At 39.9% G+C, this 27,392-nt stretch overlaps 1 protein-coding gene across 5 annotated transcripts in view; it reads left to right on the top strand.

Annotated features, from left to right (window-relative positions):
* grid2 (glutamate receptor, ionotropic, delta 2) overlaps window positions 1–27,392 on the top strand; it is a 587,880-nt gene that overhangs the window by 451,842 nt on the left and 108,646 nt on the right. For all 5 annotated transcript variants that reach the window (XR_015776434.1, XM_088076650.1, XM_088076651.1 and 2 more), the window contains exons 9-11: window positions 4,380–4,481; window positions 13,182–13,379; window positions 20,817–21,129. Coding sequence is in view for 4 of the 5 variants with exons in the window: in XM_088076650.1 (XP_087932776.1) it covers window positions 4,380–4,481; window positions 13,182–13,379; window positions 20,817–21,129 (613 nt within the window). In the remaining variant the exon portion in view is untranslated. The remainder of the gene's footprint in view (window positions 1–4,379; window positions 4,482–13,181; window positions 13,380–20,816; window positions 21,130–27,392) is intronic.

Below are 27,392 nucleotides of genomic sequence, written 5' to 3'. Positions count from 1 at the left end.
AGCCACACTCTTTTGATTTTGTAACTGTCATTATCTGTAAATCTTATCTACGTATTTTCACATTAACTTTATATATAAGGGCTGTGGCTCAGTGCTGTACGGCTAAACAGCTTAGTATAAGCCTGGAATATAATGTGCCTTGGAAAGGGTGTGCTAAGGTCCACTAGTTTACTGTATATTTTACTGTTCCATACTTTTTTCACAGAGCTTTGCCTAAAATAAGCTACACTATTAAGAGACAAGGGTCAATATTTTAGCAAGTAGACAACTGAATACATTGATAAGGGAGCACACACTCTGCAACACATTTTCAATTTGTATTTGTCATGCTTTATTTATCTATCCCTGTTTTCACTTTTTATTAAAAAACGCTTCCTCTGGTCCGACTCAAGACGTCTGATCTCATTCGTGTTTCTCACCAGTTTGTCACGAAACTGAAGTAATCTCCTTTTCAAAAATCTTGTTTTGTTTTTTTTTAACTTATTCTGTCCATACAATATTCCGAATGCCCAAACCTGGAAAAAAATGTGTCCTTCATTTCTTTAAAAGCCATCTTAGCGTTCATATCACGTTTGTCACTTGCATGTTATTGAAGGACAAACGAGAGACAACACAGGCCTACTGTGTGTGTTTTATGTCACTGCATGTTGTTTTCGGTGCCCGTGTGCTCACAGTGTTAGTGCTAACGAGCATGTACTCCTGTGTTGTCTCGATGAGCTTATGTCACAATAACGTTGTGAAAATTAACACATGCCAGTTTTAAGATCGACACCTGTCAGAGTTATGTTTTAAAATTTAACTTGTCAGCTGGGCTACTAGAAGATTGATGCTGATTAAAACAGTCGCTGAAGAATGTTTTTTGGAATGCATCATTGGCTGTTTTGAATTTCTGTTTATTTTTTGCCAATGTACAACATTTTAAGCAATATGCACTATTTTATTATGTGTGCATGTGCTCTCGTATGTTTTACTTTATCTTGGCTTAATATGTGTGTGCACAGGTGTTTGTATGTTATGTGTATGCACATGGCATGAGTTGTTCCCCGCAGGTGTGTTCAGGTATGAATGTAAAGTGAAAGCCCCCCTCATGCTATATCAACCTGCCTTGTTGCCGTTTGGCTGCACCGCTAATGTTTTATTGATAATACGCACTCACGTTTTTACAAGCACTTAGAACAGCTGCTGTGCTGTAAATTCACCTTTTACAATGTCTCTCATCATCACTGCTCACCACGTATCAGTATCTTGTTTGTCTGATGTGTGCTCCCTGTTTCTCCTTGTCTTTTTTTTTCTCTGTCTCACAGTGTTGTTAATCTAGTGCCTTCTCGTGTGTGTCTTGTCTTTCTCATATTTGTGTGTCTTTTCTGTCTTTTGCATTTTGCGCACGCACCCACACAGCACAAAGTACACTTAGAAACCAGGCAGGGTTATAGGCAGCATATGTAAGGCAAGAGTAGGGTGTACGCTCACATTCACTCACTGTGATCACAGGCTGTATTGACAGTGGGATAGTACTGAGAAGAATACAATAGTATTTTTTAAGGTTAGTTGACTCATCTTAAGAGAAACAAAAGATTACAAATGCATCTATTTTCTGCATGTTATAAAATAGAGAACAAAACAGAAGTAGGGGATTCAGTTTTTGAACATGTGGGAGAGATAGACTCATATTCTAGCTCCACATCCCCCCCCCCAGGCTGAAACAAGGATAGCATATAAAATAATCTGTACCCGACTGTATCCGTGTGAGTTACATAAATTCAGAAAGACAAGCGGCAAATCAGTGAATTTCACCATTTGAAATCACAGCAGCGTTGTGATGATGCACCGGAGAGTTAAATTCCCTGAACACCTTCAAAGGTGTTTCACAGATTCTGGCTGATTAGACCCTGGCTCACATTAAAGGTAGGTGTAGCTCTGCTGGGAATTACATGAGGTCACTGGACCGGACATACTAAAAAGAGAATGACAAAGGTGTAATATTTTCCGCCCCAACAGGTGCAATAAAGCTGAAAGGAGAGTCAGAGAGACGTCAATCAGAATGTCTGTACATGCCCACTCAGTCCTGAGAAGAGGTATAATCTGGCGAAAACCTGTTTGGGTGGATGACGGCTGTGCAGGGCCTTTAAAGGACATAATACCCTGACCTCTTTAAGTGTCCTGCACTTATATGCTGGTGTTTTCAGTTATGGTGGATCAGACTTAAGCTCAAGTTAGGCAGAGCTACGAGAGGCCACCGGGTTTTTGTATCAGTAAGATTCTTAGATGTTGTCCCTCCTTAACAGGTACAACAGGCAGGGTTGTGCATATTAACACTTCACCAGAGCTAGTTTAAAGCTCAGTTCACATAGATTAAATTTAACTTGTTTGGGTTAATAGTTCAGTTAAGATTTTAAACAAAGTTCACAGTCCCAAAAAGGTTTTTTGTTTTTTTATATAATGAAATCTTGTGATCATTCACTTGCAGATAATTCTCAAGACTGCCCAAATGCTTCACCTTGATGTGTTGTTTAAAATTCTTTGCCAAATGGGCTGATTTCTTTTACTTGTTTTTTCAGACCTGATGGGGACAATTTGCACATTTATGTGAGATTTTTTCTCCCCGTTGGAATCTGTAAATTACTGATTTGTTCATAAAAGACCTTCAAATATCCAGAAGAACTGGCTTTAGCAGTACTGATGCTGCGTTGTCTGCCGCTGTTTGTTGTGTCAGCATGACGGTTGTCGTAAAATGAGTTGTTAACTGTCGCAAGTGTGAACGATGCTCAAATTCAAGTTCATATGTTGCAAACTGATTTGCTCAGTTCATCAGAAATGTGAGTGAATGCACTCTTTGAGCAAGTTTATGCACAACACTGACGAAGGAGAGTGAGATGTTAAGCACATCCACACTAGGGTTGTAACAGTATGAGTGAAAATGATAACTGTCACAGAAAACATTACAATATCATGGTATTACAGAATATGACTATCTTTATCAGTTACCACAACCCTTAAATAAATGTAATCAAAAGAGGGGTTCTTTTGTTTGTTTGTTTTGTTTGCACAAATGGAAATGGAAGTATGTGTAAAAAGGCTTCCTTTTCAAAATAGCTAGAATAAAGGTGAGATTCTCTGCCCAGTTGTTTTTTCAATACAATAGAAAAGTAATTGTGCACAGTATGATGATCTTAAATTTTCAGAACATGGTATATGACTGCACACAGGCCTGGGAAGAGATATAATCAGGCACAGTAAGTAAAAACACCTGTGGGGCTCTACAGTGAGTGTTAAGGACCCATTTTTACAGAATGAATGTGTAAATGGGATAAAAGCAATTAAACCTGATCTCTCCCAGTTGCCCATTGGTCAACTTCAGTACTGTCATCATACTGTAGCACACCGGTCGCCTCTAATGCAACAACTTTCTGACTTCAATACAGAAAATAATTCTACTGGAGGATTGACTTAAACTGTTGCTTTCTGTTCTGTCAACAATACCTCAAACAGGATATGAAGTGTTCACGGCGTAAAAAAGAAACCAGTTTAGTAAAGCTTCCCTGTAAGTATTGGTCCCAGAAGGGAATTGATCAGAATTGGCAGAGAAATGCACATTCAACAGTGTCTTCAGGCTTTAGAGAAATGGATTATCCCATATTTCCCTCTGCAGCCTGCCCTCTGCTTCTCTGGTGTGTTTGTGTTTTCGTCTAAGCACAAATCAAGCTGTGTTTTTTTGCCAATTTTGTGTCTATCACAGTGTGTGTGTGTGGTGTTGTGCATGTTTGTCTTTGGATAGCAGACAGCCAAATCATTTCTTTTTTTCCCCTACTACCTCTCTCTGTGGGGAAACCAGGCTAGTTTGATCTGTGTAGCTAAAAGACAGTATTTTATTGAAAGCATATGGCAGCATATAGATGAAGAAAATACGGGACTTTGGGACTTGTGGTCTGGGGAAAAGATTTTAAGTTTTTTATGCAGTTTGATAGACATAGAAGTCAGATTCATAAACCGCTTTTGAATATAACAAAATCATCGTTTTCGCAGCTGCAGTGCTCAGTGCTCCAGAGATAAACCTTGGCGTGATCTGTGAAATAGATCATGTATAGTATGTTCAAAAGTGGAAAACAATAGAACAAAATTGTTATATCGGTGGGTAAATAGATGTTTGTGTTTTGGATGGATCAGGTTACTGTCCTTTGTGAATGTGTTTTAACATCTTATTTCTGTTCTGATTTCGTTAAATGAGTATTCTGTTGTTTTTAAATCTTTTTAGTGAAGATCTTGAGCATATCCTCCAAGTGTATTTGCCTTTTTGTCGCTCTTCAGTTTGTCATATGGTAAACCAAATCTGATGTCTGTGAATCTTACTGTTGTCTGTATTCTTGTGTTTCACATTGCAGCTGGCAACATGGGACCCAGTTCACGGCTTAAACGGCACACTGACAGACAGGAAATTGGAAAATAACATGAGAGGAGTGGTGCTACGAGTCGTCACTGTTCTGGTGAGTATATCTGACCCGTTTTTATTTCTGTATGCATTGTTTTTTTGTTTTTTTTATCATTCTGAGTTTTCAAAAAAAAGAAGAAAAAAGACCTGTTTCAGTGTTACCTGTTTGAAAGTCATCCTTTTGTTAACTCAGAAGAATCAAAGACGGACTGTTGTGACTACTGCTGGCGTGTCAGACTTCAGCCTTTTGCTCTATTGTAAATCCGTCCTTTTGTCTAGTTTTCTGCTCGTCATTTAGCTCTGTCTCTGCGGAGAAGTAGAGGGACGTAAAATGGCCGACAAACATTTATGTGACAAAGGCGAAACCCAAAGAAACAAGGTGAACTTACTAATGGACCAAAGTATCATCATTTCATTAGCTCCCATTTTGACATTTGACAGCTAGATGATAGAGACTGTCGGAGTTTTGATGATAGCGAGACTCAGCTCTTTTTTGTCTCGCCTGCAGCATCGATTCGAGTACATCCCATGAGTGCTTTAAAGATTCACTGCTGTAAATTCTTCATATCCCATCTTTGAAGTGAGAGGCAAAGAAGAAAGAGATAATGCCAGACATCTGTGGCTAGGCTTTTTTCTTTTTCATTTTTTTTCAGTCTTTGATTTCCATCAACCTTAAGGGAAAAAGAATAAGGATTGTGTGTCTGAATGTTGCCCTTTTCCCATCATCAGTGTAGGGTGGCTCCTATAGGTGTGTGTGCACATTTATTCCTAAATGCACACAACTAGTATTCATTCAACACTTCATGTTGTGTACCTCTGGTTGTGTAAATATGTGTGTGTAATGACTGATGCCTCATGAGGGCCTGAAGACAGAAATAGATGGAAATAAAGTGAAAATGTCCAGGGTGCTGCCCGGATGCACTGTTTTCTGTCTGCGTGAGAATGGTTGGAGGGCAAATCCTGATTGTGTGTGTTTGTGTGTGTTAGTATGTGTGCAAGATGTAAAGGTTTCTAAAGGGACCTTTGGAACAGATTGTTCTGCTCTGCCCTGAGTTTTTTCTGCTTTTCGCTTTTTTCTATCTGAAAGGGGCAATGGTCTCATACAGGACCATGCAGAGTGGCTCTCACCCTGTAACACACTGAAACAAATAAGCATGTGTGCGAACACACACACACATTTACGTGTGAAAGGATCTGGTCGTTCTGGTCTCTCTTCCAGACTGTTGAATAGTTATCGATTAGTTAATTGGCGGTGAGATCATACTGCTATTAGGGCCAATGACTCTAAATCAATGCTATTGATTGGCTGGGACTATATTGATTATTAAATGGATGTTAAGAAGGAATGACTGCATCACTATAATTACGTGTTCATGGTCCTCTACAGGCGCTAGTAGAGTATACATTCTGGTGTGTGTCACTGAAATTGATATTTCACAACTGGAAATTTAATTTAAAGCTTTTACAGCGGTCCACTTTAAATAATTAGTTCTAGACAGGAAGTTGATTTTCTTTAGATGTAACACTCTGAAGGTGCAAAATCAGGCGGTCTTTCAATAACCACTCACTGACTTGCATATGTTCCCAATTTAGTTTGATTCACCTCAGCAGCTGAGTTTTAATCTTTTGCCGATTTCTCTCATAATACTCGGTGCTCCTTAATTTTTCGAGGTTGCACCCACATTTCTTTGGTCCTACTCCACATTTATGAGCAGCAAGCTGTGAACATATACTGCAGCCCAAATATGCAGCCAAAGGCAGAAGATGTCCCTTTTTAACTTGAGTTCACATTTTTGGAGATAATAAAAGAGCGCTCAGTGTTTTCCCAAAATGAACCCCGAGTTTTACTTTGGAGGAGTATAAGGCACACAGAAAAGGTTGATTTGAAGGTGTGTGTAGGCTCTACGCAGAAGCTAAGCCATAGCATACGCAAGTAGCCTACATCATTGGGAGCATTTATAGTTCTGTGGTGGTGTGTCTGTGCTGCTCTGCAGTCACACCTCCAGAACAGTTGACAGTAGGGTTTATATCCAATTTTGTTGAGTTTCTGTGAAATACTGTGAAATTTGATTGATTCAAAACACACCTAAAACAAACATTAAACATGCCTTTAATATGGACAATATTAAACATCACTACAAAAGTCTGCTCCATTTTCACTCTTAAGATTCACAGACGAAACACTTGTGTGCCCACAAACACAGTATGCTAGTTATTAGTATAAGCCTGTGACAGTTTACATTGCATAAATAGCCTAGTTGTGAATGAACTTTACCTCCACTTATACGAAGCCAGGAACGACAGCAACATTTGACAAAGCTACGCGTCTATGCAGAGCCTAAGATGGAGGTACTCTGAGTCCCCCGATAAATGATGGATAAGTTTCTGTATCTAATAGTTTCAGACATTCAGTGAGATTAAATAATCCTATGAGGTATGTCTTTATAAGGTAGCAATAGCAGAGGCAGAGAGAAATGCAGTAAAGGTCCCCGGCTAGAAACATTGCTCTCTGTGGCTGCTGCCTTAACCTTTATACCAAAGGGACGCCCTGAAAAGTTCACAGCAGAAAGTGTACCTTAATTAGCTTGTACCAGTTGATAAAATTGTTGGACCTGTTGAGATTTTGCAAGGATGAAGAGAAAAATCTGTGTTGCATCATCCATCTTTATCACAAAGTACTGCAGTACTTGTCATTTGTTTTTGAAACCTATTCTCCATCTTTATCAAACAGAGGCTGAAGGAGAATTCATTGTTATAACAATATGAAATCTAATCTTCTGCAGAGTCTGGCAGGGCTTTTCAAAATACATTTTACACCAATTTCACAGACAAATCCACAGAGTGTTTTCATGATGCTCACTACAACAAATCACCACGACACTGTCATGCCCAGCATTCCCTTGGAGGACCCTTCAAATGCCATTACTTAGTCTTTGTAGAAAATTGCTGTTCCTTGTCCCCATCATGTCTCCAAAAAAAATTTTTAAAAACCCAGATGAGCACAAAGACCTCATGTGGTACTTCCAGTGAAGAGGAAACAAGGGATGAAGTTGCACCAAAGGAATTAGAGTAGAGGAAAGGGAGTAGGAGGAGGGAGGAGGGAGGAGGTGAACGAGAGATGGGAGCAATATCAGAAAGACAAAGAGGAGGTGGAAAAGTAAAATTGCTTGATATAGTGGGATGTGAGAAAATATTGCAAGGATGTCAAGTGGGAAGTGTTGTAGCCTCGATGGATGGATGGACGCATGGATAGATGGAGAGAGAGGAGGTGTCCTAGACATATGTTTAGGGAAAGCTGGAGACATTGGGGTATGGAAAGATGCCAAATGGTGTATATCACAGCTGGTGAGTGAGAGAGAAAGGAGACGAAAGGGAGACAGATGGGCGCCCCATTCAACTAAAACACTAAAACAAAGCCAGACTACATCTCAGAAGATAATTTTTCCTGACAAGATTTCAGTCTGGGAACCATTGACAGACTATCGATTGAGGCCGGCAGCCCAAAGCCAAACAAACCAGTGAGCAATGGGAAGTGTTTAGACGATTACATGACTCGTTGCCTCTCAGAAGTCATGACTGAAACACTTCTATGTTGTTGTTTTTTTTAATTCAGATTTAAAAAAACAAATGACTCTGGCTAGATAGTTTCACAGATTTGACAACTGCAGTCAAAAATACCCTGTTTCAAATTGGCTATATACATGCCCAAATAATGCTCTGAAAAATATTTGCATACCCCACATGTTCTAATTTGAAAGTGGCCAAATTCACAATATTTAGATGGACCCGCATCAAATCCCGAATATGGTCATGTTTGTTGAGGACTACAAATATCTTGGCATATACATTGACAATACACTGGACTGGGCTAAGAACACTGAAGCCGTCTACAGGAAGGGCCAGAGTCGCCTCTATTTTCTGAGGCGGCTGAGGTCCTTGAACATCTGCAGGACTATGCTCAGGATGCTCTATGAGTCTGTGGTTGCCAGTGCCATCCTGTATGCGGTGGTGTGCTGGGGCAGCAGGCTAAGGGTAGCAGACACCGTCAGACTGAACAGACTGATCCGTAAAGCCAGTGACAGCTATAGGAGTACATTCAGCACATAGCTGATAACACCAAAATGCGCCACAGAGCGCCACAGGAAATCATTCATGCCTGTGGCCATCAGACTGTACAAATCCTCACTCTACATCCATGTGTAATATTCTATATTCAAATGTTGTTAATCTGTTGTTTTCTTTATCACACAGTAGTAACAAGAACAAATATACATTTATATTATACTTTAGTGTTTAGATAAATTTATTTTATATTAGTACTTATGTTTAAATTTTATTGATATATTCTACACTTTCCTACTTCTTTTAAGACTTTAGAATGGGAGCATCTGTAACTAAAGGCAATTTCCCCTCGGGGATCAATAAAGTATTTCTGATTCTGATTCTGATTCAGAATTACAGGGGAATTTTAGTGTGCATGTAGCCATAGCCAGTGTTTCCAAACAGCCATCATGTTTTACAAGCTTCAAAAAAGAAGGATAGACCAGTGGCAGTCCAGTGGGTGATGTGTCCATCTAGTCAGGTGAAGGAACGGTTCATGTTGATGTCTGAGTGAAGTAGAGAACTGTCATGTACTGTACAGCCGACTTGAAATGACATCTGTGTCAAACAACCCTGTCCTTGCCAGAGAACAGTGAGCCGAGCTGAAATCGTGGGTTGGCTTTGAGACACTAGAGGGACATGAGGTGCTTTAATGCATTCTGTACTGACAGTGCACCATAATATGATAAAATACCTAACATGCTTTCAGTACTTTCAAACACTGGCACCCCCACATGCGCACACCTACGCAGAGTTGCACATGTACAGTTTTCTTGCCTTGTATTGATTGGTTGCTGCTATTGGTTGCGTCCCATTATTAGCTTGCAAGCGCGTGTGGGTGGGCATGTGTGTATACATCCACAGGCCTGTGTACAGTATGGATGTGTGCTTATGTGCTGGGGGCTGTGTTCACTGTATACCACAGAGCCTGTTCATTTGGAAAGCAATCAATGCACAACGAGCAGCACAGTTATTGGGAAAACAGACAAACAAAAATGGTGAGTTGAGTTGAATGTGTTCTGAAATGAGAATCTTTCCAGTTTTTTTCAAGAGCAGCTCAATTTTATAATTTATCAGTCAAGTGAATTCAAACTGAATAAATATTTTCATCTTTTTCATACTTTGTAAAACCAGCATTTTATTCTTGAGTCTTTGCTACTGAATTGCTCTTAGTTTTTGTGCTTCTATAATTGCTTGGTAAAAGTATAATGCAGCCCTGGACTGATTGACAGTAGCTTGTTAGACTCCTGTTGTTTTACACTTATGGAATGTGGAATAAACAATATGTAAATATAGGCTGGGAAAGTATTGGTTGTGTACTATTTTTACACCCTCGTGTTTGCTTGCAAAACAGTTGATTATTAAACCTTGATATCTAAATTCCCCGCTGACTTCACTTGTACCAATCAAATTATAAAAATGTCAACATAGCTAATACACGATTTTCCTTAGAAATGAGCTTCCACTGTAAACATTCACCTTAGAAGTGCATTTGAAAGTATTTGGGCCCGGGCAAATGGTTTATTGTGTTATTGTTCCTGTTATGACTGGCTTGAAAGCCATTATGAGGGACACGACACCGGGTTAGATGCAACAGAATACAACATACATTTACTAAAATTTACAAAGAATAAAGTACAGGCTTTACACCAAATTATTTCACAAGTCATTTTTTACTGTCCTAGATGAATTTATAGAGTTATAACTCTGTTGGGGCACACTTCTGTGACCAAGATCTCTTGCTTTAAGGTGGTCTTAAACTCAGTCTGAGCTGCCTTATGTCAGTCTTTTTCTTGTCTTGACCTGCCAACAAGATCAAACATGTTTTATATTGTCGTATGTTTTTAGTATTGGCTCATGCAAATAGTGAAGCTCAATGACGTGAACCTTGCCATTTACTAATTTGTGCGCTCTCTCCAGCATCAAACAGGAAGCAGCAAAGCGGGTAGACAGTAAACATGGAGGCGACTCGAGGAGGCTCAAGAAAGTGAACAAGTGTTGGTCCTCTATAGAAAGTTGTTGTTGACCGAACAAGAGTCCATGTTTAATTTGGGGTGAACCAGCAACCAGCACTTATTTTAATGAGAAATCTTAGATTTTGAAATGGATTGCCTGTCATCACCACAGTCTCCTCCCACTAAAATCGAGCAGCTCACCAACGGAGGCTGATAGCAAGTTAAAGCGAAAAATGCTAAAATGTAAAGTTTGTACAAAAATAGTCTGTCTTTATGGATTATATTGATGCCAAGTTGACAAGAACACTGTCAATACATGAAGTCTTTGATTTTATGTCTCTAGGACATATAAGGAATTGTCCATTTATCTTAATTTTTAAAGGAAAATGGATGGTAAATAATCTCAGAAGGAATCTAGTTGTAGTCTTGAAAATAGTGACCCAGCAAAATCCACAGTCTTTGCAAAACCTTAGAGTGTGTGACTAAAGACTCGTTGTCTTAAGATGTGAGAGGGGGTCAGACTTTAGTCTTTTAAAAGTCTTTTCAAAGTCTTAACTTGTAAGGTAGGCATCAGAGAACAAAGGAAAAGTTGTGTCTTGTTTCAGAGACAGACAGAATGCGGGCAGTGTGAGGAGCCGCTTATATAGACCTGCATCTGTACACAGGTGCCCCCAGTCAGTTATTAGTGAGCTGCATCTAGAGCAGAGCAGAGCAGACACAGAGCAGACACAGAGCAGACACAGAGCAGACACAGAGCAGAGCAGAGCAGACACAGAGCAGACGCAGAGCAGATGCAGAGCAGACACACGCAAGTAAAGTATCCGCATAGGGAAGCAATCAGTGGTACTTGGGGGTTATTCAGTATGTATGGGTGTATGTGTTACTGGGTGTTCCTGTCTTGATGGATGGATGCTTGTGGTGAGAGAGGGACTTGGCATTCATGTCCACTCACTGCCTAATAGCTTATTGAACAGCAGCAGCTAGCAAGGATTAGAAGCCAAGTTAATGCATAGCATAGCCTCTATGTGTGTGTGTGTGCGTGTGTGTGTGTGCGTGTGTGTGTGTGTGTGTGTGTGTGTGTGTGTGTGTGTGTGTGTGTGTGTGTGTGCGTGCGTGCGTGCGCGTGCGTGCGTGCGTGCGTGCGTGTGCTTAATATGCACCCAGTATCCAGTCAATAACATGCAGGCCCTCATAAATCTGTAAGACATATTGGCCTAAAACATTTCACTCATCAATAGGGATTTATTAAAGAAGAGGGAAAAAGAGGGGTGTGGAAGAAAGGGGAGGGTGAAACAGACAAGAGCTGAAGAGAAAACTCCTCAATGAAACACTCAATCCACGTACAGTAAATTAAAGTAAACATCAGTTTACTTTTTTTACAAGCTTCCTGCTCTGCTTGTTGAAAAATACCTTGTTTCTTCTTGTGCTATGTTCACTTAATTGCCTAAAATGTCAGCATTGTTTGATGTCATTTAACCTGAACAGGAAGCTGCCCTTTAGATGCCATGGTGATATTGATAAACAAGAGGTTGAGCTGTCTCAAGCGCATTTCATAATGAACCAATAAAAAACAAATCTGCTGAATTGCATGGTGCGATTATTGATTTTCAACATTTTAATTCACTTGAAAATGTTAAATAGGTTATATTTAAATAAATTATTAAGCATGGTTCCCTCTGCGAATAAAAAGAAAGCTGAGTAGGGAACTTTGGGAGCCTAGCCAAAAACAAAATTTAGGGGGTACATCTTGTTTTTCTCCTGTAATCCCAGATTTTTATGAAAGAAAGCGCTTAGCTAAGTGTTTACACAGGTGGACAGATATTAAGCACAGCTTGTCGTTGCATCTGTTTTGCTGTATTTGTCAGCATCCAGTTTGACTTCACAACAACAGAAGGCAGACTTATTTCTGGTCACAACACTGTTTTTATCTTGAACTTTTTTCCTACCACATTTGTTAAAAGAAAAATGTGCTACCAGTAGCATTTAGTTTTCTACAGTGTCCAATTCTTTATACAGTAATATCTGTTAAATTAAGGCACTTCAGAGGAATGTTTTTATGAGTCTTCATGTTAGTATCTCAGATTGCACCACAGATCGAGGATTCGTGCATGTCATAAGGACGGGCCGGGTGATACGCAGTTACATGGGATAAGATTGACAGACATGACCCTTTACATGTCAGAGGGGTGACAAAACCTGTTTTCATCCAAACACATAAGATGTAATGCATATTGTGAGTTCAAGGTTTTGGGTAAGGTGACTTCCAAGGGTAGCAATGTGTCAGTAAAAGGGAATGTAAAACATGTACTTTCTAAAACATTAAGGCTATGATTTTGTTGGTATGAAATGTTTTCAACTATCCCGTCTTTTTCTTTAAGAATCCAAACTCCAGAGGGAGGTTACCTCCATTTGTTATGTTTAACGACATTAGTATTACATCTACCTTTACTTTTCAGGCATTTAACTGATGTTTGTAAACTTACACTAATAATGTGAATAAGAATGTCTTGAATATGAGCTTTTTGTACAGTTTGTGTGTAATGTAGTCTCCAGCAGACATTCTCCCAACCTTTAAGATGAGCATTTGTGGTGGTATAATGGCCACTTGAGTAATTGGGTGATTTAATGCTTGGATGACCAGTGTATTGATCGGATGATTGACTGGCTTACTGACACACTGATTGATCTTTGCCTTTCAGGAGGAGCCATTTGTAATGGTGTCAGAGAACGTTCTCGGAAAACCGAAGAAGTACCAGGGCTTTTCTATTGACGTCCTTGATGCCCTGTCCAACTACCTGGGCTTTAAGTACGAGATCTACGTCGCTCCCGACCACAAGTATGGCAGCTTGCAGCCTGATGGTCAGTGGAACGGACTGATGGGCGAGCTGGTCTTTAAGGTGAGGAGAAAATAATTTACATACACACACAAACACACATTGAATATAGGAAAAATGAAGTAGATTATTGAAGATCAATGACATGAGTTAGATAAATGAGCATTAAAAGGTGTACTATGTAGAGACTGTCAGTTGCTTATATAAACACAACATTTAAACTTGGCCCCTCCTCCTTACACTGCTTTTATGTACAGGACATTGCAAGCTGCTGTTGTTGGAATCTTACATTTGTTGTAATGGAAAAGCAGATACTTTACTGAGATTACTAATACCCCATTTGCACCAAAAGTATTACGTACATGAAGGTTTTTTTCAATAACAGGAAAACCTATAAAAACAGGTGACAGATTTCTTTCCTATTGCCTTTCTTTCTTTTTTTTTTCGTGGTGTGTCACGTTGTAAAGTCAGATTATGGAGGAAGACAAAAGACAGCAGCATATAGGCCAGTGAAAATGTTAATGTGGTTACTCCTATTATTTTTTTTTTAATTCAGAGTCTCTCTCAAACTTGGTGCAGACTAAATTGGAGCAATGTCCGAGCCCTGCTTGGACGAAGACAAACAGTATTTTGTGCCGACTTGTCATTACATTGGGCCTGCAAAAGGCCTAAAATTAGCATGCACAGTAATGGATTTCCATCACTGCCGATTGGAGCTGGAGCCGATAAATATCTGTGACACTGCAGAGTCATTTGACTTGTGAGTCAATTCTGATTCTAAGCTGTTAGTAGTTTTTTTGTGCAGTGGGAAAGGGCCATAAGATAACAGCTGGCACCTATCTATCTGACCAAAAACAGGCCAACGCATTGCATCGGTCATCATTGTCCTCTTTGGTGCTCGTTAGTGAAAGTGGGAGCCAACAAAGATCGAGGTTTGTCTAGCTCGACATTTCACCTCAATGTGTTTATATTTTTTTTGCATTGGGCTCAAGATTTTGGTAGCTTCCTCTTGAATACTTGCTGTTACTACTTGATAACAATTTTTTCCCTGGTCCCTGAGCTCTGTTTTGGGCATGTGGCCTCCAACCACTGCCCATGATTGCAGCCCACAAATGTCCCAAACAAATGTAGCAAAATCAGAAGAAAATAAGAAAATACAGGCACAGTGCGGTCTCTGCAGACAAATACACTGCCATACTTCAAGTAGTTTATAAGTGAAGATTGAGAGGGATTACTTTTGTATGGGTCTATACATTTTTTTGGAAAATCCTGCTTAGTATAGCTTCAGCCTCTGGAGAGAATATGGAAATGAGAGTTTGTTGCTCATTTATGCACACACACTACTCCAATACACAAGAAGAGGCATGCATGCAATCAGACACATGCCATAGGCTTCACTTATGCTAAGTAGGACCATAGCCTCCTTTAGGTGGAGACTGCAGTCTGGAGTCCCATCATAACATTCCCACTGGAAATCATGTCACTTCAAAAGCAAATATTGCATTAGGCTACCATAGGGCTGACTTTAACTCCTTTAAATTGGAGAGAAATTCAGACACTCATTCACTAACTATTGCAACATGTAGTCTGAAGTGGACTGGAGAGGGGCTGACCTCAAACATTCAGAGATGTCATATTGCATACTGGTGAAAACAGCAGCTTTTTTATAACTTGACTAGCTTCAAGAAGCTTTGAGTATCTGATGTAAAACTTCTGGCAGACACTTGAAGTGTCTCAGTGAAAAGTTGAAAAGTGGCAATGATGTTTCTCAACGAAGTGTGGATCTATGAAGGTGGATTTCACAAAGGTCTACAGTTCGAGGGAAATGCATAGGCACAGTTAGATGATAACTTCTTTAACCTTAACGCAGCCGCCATAGAATACAGGTTGCTTGAGCTAGCATCACCTTGGTAGCCCATTAAAGTGCACCAATGTCACTGCTGACTAACAAACTAGCCAATTAGTCTTTTATCCTGCAAGGTTTATTGCCCTCAATTTAGATGCTAAAGCTGTCTGTTGTCTGTCTACTCAGCTTTTCTAGTAGCCATTGGCAAACAGTACGTGATATTTTAGATAATTATTGTCTGAGCACTGAATATGTTTGATACTGTAATCCATCTGGTCATCTTTGACTGTTTACTCCAGACAGAAAATAAGCAACAGGGAAACAAAAAGCAGAAAGGGACTATTTAATCTCTACTACAGAACCAACTTTGGGTCAATATCTCTATATAAGTCCCAGTACATGCACAATTTTTTCCCTCATGCTCATCCTTTTTGTCCTTTATCCTTTTTTTGTGGAAAAGACAGAGCTCATTTCATTTTGCCACAAAAAGAAATGCTAAGTAGGCACATGGAAACATTAAAGAAGCATCTGAATATACTGAATAGCTCATGGTTTCTCAGACCCTCGCTGTTCCTCTGGGGCCTTGACTCCTTAAAACATTCATTGAGTGTTGTCATGTGGGGGCCCGCCAACAATAAGCCTTGAGCTTACCTCTGTTTCTTACAGTCACGCCATCCTTTTTTCCCCAAAATAATTTATGGACTGCTAAAACGGGATGCAACAAGGCCAAGGCAGTAATAACAACAAAGGGCCTTTTTCTATTCAATACCAGAACTAAGTAGAGGCAAGATTAAAGACATATTTTAGCAAGGTACAACACCATTAAAATTGAGTTTACTACACTTATTAATAATCCTTGAAAGCTACTACAACCACCTTGGCAATTAAACTATTCTTTGGAATACTTACAGTGCCAAAATGAGGAAGGCAAAATGTCTTGCAGAGAGAGTCAGTAGAGGTTAATGCACCCAGATTTGTCATAAGCAATTGACAAAAGAGTCCCACCCTCCTTTACTTACTGCTGCTAGGTTGGACGAACTTGACAAAAAGAGGCATGGTGATGCTGCTTTCGCTCAGCTGGTTGCTGAAGTGTTTATTAAGGCTCATTCCCACTGCACAAAAAACCTGCTAACACCCGCTAACATCTGGTTATTTAATGCAATGGAAATCCGTACGATCGGCATTGGCACCTAGGTCAAATGACTCTGCAGTAAACAGGTTTTTATTGCCTCCGGCTCTGATCGGCATTGATGAGAACACAGCACCTGGGTGAACACGGTAATTTCAGCTGCTTAACTGGCGAGATGCAGTGGCATACCGTCACTAATTACCGTCTGTCTCCACCTAAGCAGCGCTAAAACACAGATCCAAATACAGCTACATCAAGTTTGAAAGAGAGACTGGATAAACAAGAGGTATAGAAAGAGAAAAAAAACACTCAAAAATTTTCAAAGACCTCTGTTCCTGCTACTCTCTATTGTTTAGCTGTGGTCCTGCCTTTCTGTGATGTCGCACGGACACACCAACAAAACAACCTCCACACACACACGCCTGCTGCCAGAAAGACTCATGTGGTGGAGCGATGTGTTCCCTGGCAGTGGAAATGTGTAAATATATTTAGCAGGTTTACCTGTTGTGAAAAAACAGTAGGCACATGTTAACTTTGTTGGGAAAGGGGTATTAGATTAGATTAGTTTCAGGGCGAAGCCGACAGTATGCAATGTGAGGATATATTTACACTGACACTGTGTATATTGAAATAAATAACTACAAAAGTTACTTCTGGCAGCATGTAATGTAAGCCATATAGAGGTAATATAAACAAAAAAGAAATATAGCTTTCTGGCTAACAATAATAAGCCCAGTTACCAGAGGAAATTGTTGGCAATTTACATTTATGCAAACCATGAATACATTACATTTGCATGTTTCAAATGTATCATATCAACATTTCTAAAGTGACGCAACATATGACCTGACTTTGTCTGGTCTACTGTTCAAAGACCATCGCTTCTATCAACTTTTTAGCTACCAATTTGGGGGTGTTTTGTCGCAACCACTCTGTTCTTTTCCATTAGCGTTTTAGGCTCAAAACTCTGGTGTTTAGTAGCGACCCCACATATCCACTACATAATAAATTGCACAAACGTATATTTGGTTTTTTAGGAATATTCAATGCCAACATTTCCTCAGGGATTTGGGTTGCAATAATTCATCTTGTCTTAAAAATTAGCTCCTATCTGCCCTTTTCTAAATCTCTTCATTAGCACAGAAATAAGGAGGAAGTATGCATAAAGACTGACTTGTTTTTCAGTACAGAAAAGCCTTGGACATAGTAAATCTAGGTGTAAGAGAAAAAAAAGTTTAAACAAAAAATTAAGAAAATTTAAGTTGTAGCAAAGCTTACTCAACTGTGAGCGGAGCAAAAGGGTCAGGACTTAGGAGGGGCTTATTGTTTCTTTTTTGTTGTTGTTTTTTTTTTAAAAAAAAGACAAAATAAAAATACAGACAGAGTAGAACGTTAAGATAACATAAACAACAACAAAGAAATTAAAAAGGGGATAAAACAAATGTTGAGTTTGATGGGTATGCAGGACAAGAGGCAAAAAAAAGATATCTAGCAGAATATATATATATATACTAAAATGGCTGTTAATTAGCATTTCCATCTATTCATATGTGTTTTTTCGAGTGCATGCTTATATCTACATGTGTTTACAATGCGCTTTGATGTCTTCCTGGAATTGCACTTAGCTGATGAACATTTTGTTCATTCTCACTAGGTCAAGGTTGTCTTGTTTTTTATCAGCAAAGTTTTCCTTCATTATTTTCTCTTTGCTCTGTGTCTGGCTTGAATAGTAGTTCAGCACTGGGCTCTCGTTCCCTTGACCTTGTATATTCGTCTGTGTATTCAGCCTTTGTATCCCCTCTAGTGCAACAGCTTACAAAATGATAGAGAAATGCTTTGAGTACAGTGCATATTTACGTGTATGCAGACAAGCACTGGCTGTAAATAAACCGAGCATTTTGTTTTCTCCATCAGTCAGCAGCAAGGTTTATCTCTCCAAAAACCCAATTATACCAGATAATTATTACCCAGAGTCCTCTCTGGAAGTTTCCATGTTGACTGACCACAGCAGTCAGCATGGCAATTCATCTCTATTCACACACACGCACACACACACACACACGCGCACACACACACACACGCACACACACACACACACACACACACACACACTCAAACGTGCATGCATATCGTTGTGTTGTCTCAACCAACAGGCGTCCTGCAGGGCTTCTCCTAATATTCTTCTTATGCACTCTAAGTGACAGTTTCTGCACATTTAAGCATTTTGTTTCCTCACTCAACTGTGAAATTAGCAGATCTCTTTTTTTGCCAACAGTGGATTAAAATTTTTGTTTGTTTTGTGTGTCTGTGCATGTGGGTATATGGATGCGGTAATCATGCAAGTGTGCGTTCGCAAGTATGTAATCAGTTTGCAAGCGTGTGTGTGCATGTGCGGAGGCTGTAGGACTTTGAGTTTGCCTACAGTTTGTTACAGTGAGTTGTTTATAGGAAATAAATTCCTATTATCTAACAAGTTATATATTATATGCATTTTCTGGTACTTGTCGTAAAACATACATGCGCATGCTCAAAACAGCATCTTAAATCTTGTTTGTTTTGTTACAAGCAGATGTCTACAGCTGTTAACCAAGCACTGGGGACTAAAAACATTTTAATTAGCCATTATTGTTTCTGCATTTAAGCTGAGCTCATCCTATTTTTCTTGGCAGACATACTCACTCACAGCTCCTTTTTTTTTTAATATAAAGTCTTTACTCATAAATAATTAAAGCAGTCATTTGTTGTCTGTAACAATCCCAAGAATTCCAGATGACAAGAAAGGCTTTGAATGAATGATCGATTCAAAAGTACATCTATAGATGCCCAGTCCATGCTGGGTATTACAGTGGGCTTACAAGTCAGTACTTGCAAACATCTGTAAAGTGCATAAGCAATACAGAGCATTAACACATAATAACAATATACTCTTATTTCTGATCACAGTTTTATCTCTGTATATGTTCAGCCTCTATTTAATACTAAAACCTTTCATATATTAAACATACTTTGAAGATTACTGTCAGTCTCTTTAAAGCTGCAGTTGGTAGCTATTATAAAAAATACTTTTTTTATATTTACTGAAACTGTCTCCATATCCACACAGTAGTACATAAGCCCTTGGGCGGTGCTTGGTGCGCAGCTCGACTATTTCCAACAAGATGTTCGCGTGACGAACTTTCCCATTTCTCACCAGAACATTACACAAAAATATGTTTCTGAAAACATCTAAGGTGAGAGATAAGCAAAGCAGTTGGAGAATATTGATTCATATTTCATCAGGACTGTCTAGTTTTATAGGTTCACCACAGTTCACAAAGTGATTGACATCATTGACAGCTGCAGTAGATATTTATTGGCTCTGATGGTTGTTTTTGATGTGCCGTGTTCAGTTCTAGGGAATTCCATTAAAGGCAAAGGGACGAGGAGTAGCATGTTTTTTTTTTTCACTTTCTCATATAGTGAGTGGATGTAGTGATTGTTTCTACAAATACAATATGTTATTTTTATCATAGTTACCAACTGTAGCTTTAAGGGAAATGGTTTTGTCAGCATGCCATCTGTTGAATTTGAGAGTTTAAATATATATATATATATATATATATATATATATAATTATATTTAAATATCTTCTTGCTCAGTTTGCATTACTTAATGGATTAAAAGTGTCAACATTTTTGTGTTCACATCCAGCAGAGCTTTTACAACATAACAAAATTTGTCATCAATACTTACATTTAGCCAGCTGGTTCAGGGAAGGTCATTGTTACACAATCACTAAAACTCACTCAGAGTCTGGTCTTATGGTAAATATATTCAATAACTTTATTGTAGTCAGGAACTATATGTTAGTCAGGTGTAGCTTTTCAATAAATTCACCATAAGTGTGTGCAGGGACTTATTATTTAAAATTGGCACAATATTCACATTCCCTTATTTTAACAATGTGAAAAAAACTTGGGACAGGTGCAGCATTTATTATCAGCCAACTGCTGCTTTTATGTGGCCTTTTTCGTTACTTCTTATGTTTGTGAACACGTGTGTATGAGTGTATGTATCGTTTTAGGTACTGCACAGCAAATTTCGATGTACAATTATATTCAGTGACAATAAAGTCATTCTATTCTATTCTCCAATTTATTTATTTGTACAATTGCTTTATCTCCCTTGCGCATGTCTGTATACAGGTGTGCAGTGCTGACTAATTCTAAAGGATGTGTAGCAAAGTGTTTGCATTTGCTTTCAAAGAAAAATTACACTTTGTTGATACAAGTTCTTATCTGAGATAACCCGTTTTGTGTATCTATCAACAGCTGAAATATTTTGTTGGTAATTATTAAGTTCCTTTGTTTGGAGTATCTGAATGCATTATTATTATCATTTAGATGTTGGGAAAAAAGTAGGCAGGACGTAAAGCACTTACCTGTCTCTGGGTACAGCAGTCTGCAATTTTGATTTGTGTTCCTCACCTACAAATTTTTACAGTGTTGACACTTCAAACCACTGTCTTCCCCTCCGTCTCCTGCAGCGAGCCGATGTGGGACTTTCTGCCCTGACCATCACGCCCGAGCGAGAGAGCGTCGTGGACTTCACCACACGCTACATGGATTATTCTGTGGGCGTTCTGCTGCGCAAGGCCGAACGCACTGTGGACATGTTTGCCTGCCTGGCGCCCTTCGACCTGTCACTGTGGGCATGCATCGCGGGCACTGTACTTCTTGTTGGTATCCTTGTGTACTTGCTCAACTGGCTCAACCCACCACGGCTGCCCATGGGATCTGTGTCCTCGACAACACTTTACAATTCCATGTGGTTCGTGTACGGCTCCTTTGTACAACAAGGTAAGAAAGTAACAAGACATATAATGTTGAGAATGAACATCATTCTGGCTGTGATTATGTTTTCTCAGAACATGGTATGCAAAGGCAGTTAGTATAGTACAGGGTTTCCACAGTCATGGAAAGCCTGGACTTTAACAATCACATTTCCCAGGCCTGGAAAAGTCATGGAATTAGTAAAAATCATTTACAGATTTGGAAAAGTCACAGGATGTTGTTGCGTGTAATGAAATTGTTACAGTACTCTTTCATTGACAACTTTCTATGTAATGTAGAATGACGGCGAATTTATTTTCTAACGCTGTTGACAAAGCATTGCTTTAATATGCATAGATGTGTGAAAACATTTTGCTTACCTTTATGTAAGTTCTTAATTTTTTCCCTGCTTTCCATCTCCCGTCCAAAAACTACCTGAAATTACAATTACAGGGAAGTGGGGTAAGAAAACAATACACATATTATGGGTCCTTGAAAGCTTTGGAAATTTGACCATGAAAATGTGTGGGAACCCTGATTTAAAAAAAAAAAAAAAACGGTTTAAAAGTAGTTTAGTTTACTTGTTGAATGACACAAGAAAAAGATGGCTTTATCAGTAATGAGTAAAGCTGGCGTGCTGTTCACTATTTTTTAGCCCGTTAATGAAGCAAGTTAAGTCTCATAATTCTGGGGTTCCCGGAATTGTTTTGTTTATTTTCAGAGTTTATGATCGTTACCCCAGCTGGCTACAAGAAGATGCACAGAAGTGTTGTTGTTTATTATTTTGCCGTAGGGATATGTACTTCAACAACATACTGTATTTGCAGGGTCCATCTCAAAGGTAAAAGAGGAGAGATAATGGGAGGGAAGGGAAGCAGAGAAGAAAAACTGTGATTGCTAAGGCAGTCTAATGTCAAAAATGTGATAATAGCTGTCCTCTGGGTGTCATAAGTGTGGACTGACCTTTTGTGTTTGAGCACAATACTCAAATGAGAACAAAAGGGAGGAGAGGTTTTGTTCCACATGGATTGGAGGATAATGAGCTCATCCTGGTTTTCTACCCAAAGATTTTCCAGAATCCATTGGCCGTGCTCAGGTGTGGAGATCAGACAATTGACGCCCAGGGAAGGATTTAAATTTCATCAGTGAAGGAATAGAGCCATGACGGGGAGAGGAGAGGGCAATGGGAACAGCGAAAACATGAGATCACATCAATGTGCATTATGTCTGTTTTCCAACTGGTTTGTGGGTTTCACTGAGTATCTCCATTGAGTATAGTGTGAAAGAGAAACACCAAATATTTTCATATTTACAGGCTCATTTGATCTGTGTGGATATGCGTGTGGTTTACTGCATTATAGATAAATAATTGCTATTTTCCAAAGAGCACACTGTGTTCTTGCTATCATGCTCCAGGACTCGCAATAGTTAATTTTTTAAGCTACATTAATTATGCAAAATTTAGGAGGATTTTTTTTTCCTTTTTAACACTCCCTGTGAAACATTTCAGACCCCGAATAAGCAACTGATGAGCATTCCACCGTTTGGTAAATAATCCTCCATCTTGTGCTGCAGCTAATGGTGGTAATGATGATGATGATACATGCTAATTGCTGTTTGATATTCGCAATCGTTTCTCTTTTTGGCCGTAATTAACATTTTAGTCATGGCATCATTAGAGAGAAAAAAGAGAAAGAGAGAGAGAGAGAAAGAAAGGAGCTAATTCCTCAAGAATGGTTTTGTCCTTTGTGTGTGTGTGTGTGTGTGTGTGTGTGTGTGTGTGTGTGTGTGTGTGTGTGTGTGTGTGGCTGTATGTTGTACAGTGTGCGTGTTTTCATGTGGCATCAGGTGCTTCTTGTTCTTGTTCAGGAGCTGTGCTTTAGCCACAGGTAATTCGTTTCTGATTTGGCTAGCCAGAAATATCTCTCAGAAAATTAACTGAGCATGAACAGACTACTGCTGCAAGGCTAAGTGGGCTGACCTTCACTAGCTTTAAAAGTCACCTGGAACGTGGTTTACTTTCATCCCAGCAACCATTTTGTGAAGCCGAGATCTCCTCTGTCAGTCGCACGATGACTAATTACAGAATTAAACGATATCCTGACTGACAAATTAGGCTTCATTTGAGAAAGGCTTATAAAGTCAGTGGCAAAAAAGAAAGTACAAACATGGGCACATGCATGCACACAAATATTCATGCAGCAGTTCTGTCACTCCTGCAGCACCTCTATAAAGTCCCAGACCTTTGTGCTTCACCCTGAAATATTACCCTTAGGGAAAATTGATTCAGATGCAAAGACACACACACACACACACCCACAGCAGGGAGGGGCTGCAGATGAGTGCTGAGAGCGAATAGTCAAACATGACGCCAGGATTTTGCTTTTGGCTGTGTCACTTTGACTGTGAGCAGCAGATAAAGGGAGAAAGAGGGAGGTGCACAGGGATTACACTTATTTCTCTCAACTCTTTTCTTCCTGTTTTCTCTTCTTTTTGACTACTCTTGCTATCCACTTCCATTTCTTTAACTTTTTTTTTATACTCTGTCCCTTTCATCTCTTGGTCTGTGTCCTCTCCTTTCTTCTCTTTTTCATCTTTTCTGCTGTCCTCCATTCATCCCTCCTTTTTACTTTTTCTCTCCATGTGCCCCCCCGCACACCCATCAGGGCCACCAGGCCAATTGACTGTCTGTCTACAACTTCACCCACAGGTCTCAGTCTGCTGTATGTGAGCACGTACGAGGGCCGGTGGAGGGAGAGACATATAGAGCAGGCGAGAGAGGGAATGAGAATAGTGGGGAAAATATCTGTACCCCATAAAATATGTCTAATTGGTCTCAAGGAGAGTGAGTGAGGGAGACAGAGGGGAGAGGTAAAGAGACACAATGGGAAGGACTGCATCTGACAAAATCTGCTTTGTTAACTGCTACATCAAAGGCCGAGCAAAAATCTTGGGATTTGGTTTTATTATTCAACAGTAATACAGTAACTCCTCAAACAAAAGAACACCTCAAAGAGCAACATTGATATAAAAAAATATTAAACAGTTGTTCACAGAGTTAGATGTGCAGCAAAACAAATAAATAAAAAGTCACTAGTCCCACATGCATACATAATAACCTCGGCTCAGTAATTGTCAGACAGCGTTATTGTTTACCTCCAGTCTTTGAAAAAGAGGCAGAGAAGGAGATTGAACATAAATTTTTACAGTGCTAACTTTACAAGCATCCATCAGGTAAAGGGTGTAAAAGGTGGATATACAGCAAACTCGATCAGAACAAGGTCAGACACCACACCAGCCAACGTGATGAAAAGTTGTACATACTTGTACAAGCAATAAACTATAGTGAGGGAGAGAACTGTGTAGTCTTTGGTACAAAAGGTTGAGAAGTACGCTATAGATGAGTATGAGTACATAAGTAGAGCCGGTTTCTGCCGTGTTGAATAAATACTTCCAAATGCTGTGCAACTCACAAACATGCAGTGGTTCTGGCCAAGGGAGACCTTGTATCATCACACATTTGTTCTGGATGTTAGTTTTGGTTGCACTCCACCTGTCGTCTTTTGAAAGCAGGCCACGTCTTCATCGCTGCCAACACAAATGTGATTTTAGGTGTTTGAGCTGTGAGAACAGTGATAGTGAGAGATGCAGGAATGTGTGGGGGGGTTGTAGGTGATCACATCAGAGTTAAATAAGAGCAGGAGAAAGAGGGAAGCATTTAAGTGGTACGTGTAGAGAAGATGTGGCAGAGAGGATATGATTTAAAGAGGATGTGAAATGTTTCCTAAGGAGATTAATTTTCAGCTTCAGATGGGTTACTCTTTGGCCCTGGATGAGGTGGGAAGGTCATTCCAATATTTTTCAGAGCCAGGAGGGAGAAGAGTCAAGGCTGGGATGAGTGATTACCAGGTCACATTATTAGGAGAGCCAAGCAGACAACATTAGCAGAGTGCAGGGCATTGACTGGCTGGTATGTAGAGCCTGGACAGACGGTGGCCTGGAGGAATGCGGATGTGCACTCATTTGCAGTCTTGTACGCCAGGTTTTGGATTTGAAATGAGCCACCACAGGCACTCAGTGGGGGGAGAGGAGGACGAGGGTGACGTGCAAGAATTCAGGAGGACAGAAAAACGAGTGCCTACAGCAGTTTGGATGAGTTGTAGAGAGTGTGTTCGGAGGAAAGTTGCAGTACCTCAGACAGAAGTTTCAACAAGCTGAGCAGAAGTGCTGATAAGGAAGTGTCTACTTCATTCAGTGTTGTGGATGACGGTAAACCAGCAGGAAAAGAAGAACGTGCTTAAAAGCAAAAAATCCTTTGTGAGTTGGAGACATTCATACATGCTGTGGAATGAAAGTGTTATTCATAGTCGAAGACGATAATGCTGCTCAAATTACAGCCCGTAAAGTGGATTAAACATAATTTTCTACGGATATTGGGGACAGAATAAAATCAAAGGCAAATTATTAAAGTGACCATTTGTTACTGTGTTTGAGTCATCATGAGAATCCTATTGAACAGTCCGGGTAAATTCAGTAATGATGCAATTAATTTGTGATTCATTTCATCAAAAGCAAACCTCAAAGTGCCACAAGAAAAACATGATTCTTTAAAAAAAAAAAAAAGAAGAAGAAGAATTAAAAAAGATAAGACACCAAGAAATAGCAGTAAAAACAGTGGGAAGATAATTTAGCAGTTCAAAGAAAATGTGTTGCTGGAGAGAGAGGTTTCTGGTCCAGCTTTACACATAAAGCTCTGTGTCTGAGGAGCCCTCAGGTGTTGTTCGGGTAGTGTGTTTCGCAGCCAGACAGCATCTGCAACAGATTACATTTTAAAACTGCAACAACCACAATACTTGCTCTTTTAGTGTCTTTTTTGGTGCAAAGCTGCACTACTCTGAGAGAGAAGGAAGCTGAAGTGGCCACAGTTATCAAATGGACTGTGAACTCTGCTGTAATTGAAATGTGCAAACAGGCGACAGAAGCTGGCAGTCAAAGGAGGCATCTCTGCTGACGTGTAACCTGTGTAGGAGGGAGAGAGCAACTGTTACATAAGTCAAACTTGTTGAAGAGAAAGAAAAATCAAACCAAGAGAGATGGAGTGCGAGAGCGGAGACGTTTCCCCCCCCTTCCTCCATCCCATTTCCTGTTTCGATACTTCCCTGTCCTGCTCTATCTGTCTAGCCATCTCTCCGCTTCCTCTTCGCCCTGTCCTGACTCCTAAGTTTTGCCAGCAGTGTTTGAGTTTAAGTAGAACAGTCAAAAGCAAAACTCTGGTGTCACACTGAATATTTGTCTTTCACAAATCTTTCCCAGTCGCTCTCTTTCTCTCTCTCTTCTCACTTTCTACATCTTCTCTCCTAATTAATGTCCTAACCAGTAGGGGAGGAGAAAGACGCTGTGGAGAAACAGACTGTGTTTTTGTGGATGTGTGCGCATATGTGTGTGTTATCTTAGCATGCAGCCCCACTGTCAGCGTGAGTGCTGCTGTCTCTCAATTAGAGCTAACTTTGTGGGAAATACAGACGCAGACGCACACACACACTGTGAATTACTTGTTTTCACTGTATGAGGAAAAAATTGCAGATACACACAGAGAGAATCAGGGCCATAGGCCATAATCAACACTTTGATCTCTCCATCTGCTGCTCCAAATATCTTTCCCTCTTTTCCTCTGTTTTTTTTTTGTATTCCTCTCACACATTTTGTACCCCCTTTTTCCCACTGTCCCCTGCTGTGCATATTTCTGTCTGTTTGAGTGAGTATGACTACATAAGAGAAAGTGTGCTCTTTTCACAGCCTTGTTGTGGCGCCATATAGGAAAAAAATCCTGTTTCCGTCCTCCCTCCTTTCTGTCTCCCATGGTTCTCCCCATTCTCGAATTCTTTTGACTTACTGCTGAGTTTTCTCAATGCGAGCTGAGTTCACATTCAGCACTCTCCATCCCCTCTCTCTCTTCCTCTCTGTGTCTCTCCCTCCGTCATTATCTCTGCCTCTGCTGTGCCATACTGCTGGGAAGCCAACGTTATCATCATTTTCCTGCTCTCTTCTTCTCTTTTTCTCCCTCTCTTCCTCTCTTTATGACTCCCTCTAATCCATTATCCCCCTCTAACGACTGTGTTGTGCTGCTGTGAAGTGGACCCAACTTTAGGACGCCCACCCCTCCTGACTGTGCCCTGCTATCTCTCCATCTATCCTCCCTCTTTTCTTCTTTCTGTCCCTCTCACAGTCTCTTTCCGGCTACAGAGATGTGCTACTGTGAATAGAGACCGTCTCTCAGCAGTTCCATTAAA

The sequence above is a fragment of the Plectropomus leopardus genome, chromosome 4, assembly GCF_026936395.1.
Source record: "Plectropomus leopardus strain MGB_pleo_1.0 chromosome 4, ASM2693639v1, whole genome shotgun sequence".
Taxonomy (NCBI): Eukaryota; Metazoa; Chordata; class Actinopteri; order Perciformes; family Serranidae; genus Plectropomus; species Plectropomus leopardus.
Note: the sequence above shows the minus strand (reverse complement) of the source record. Positions and strands in the feature narration are given on the sequence as shown.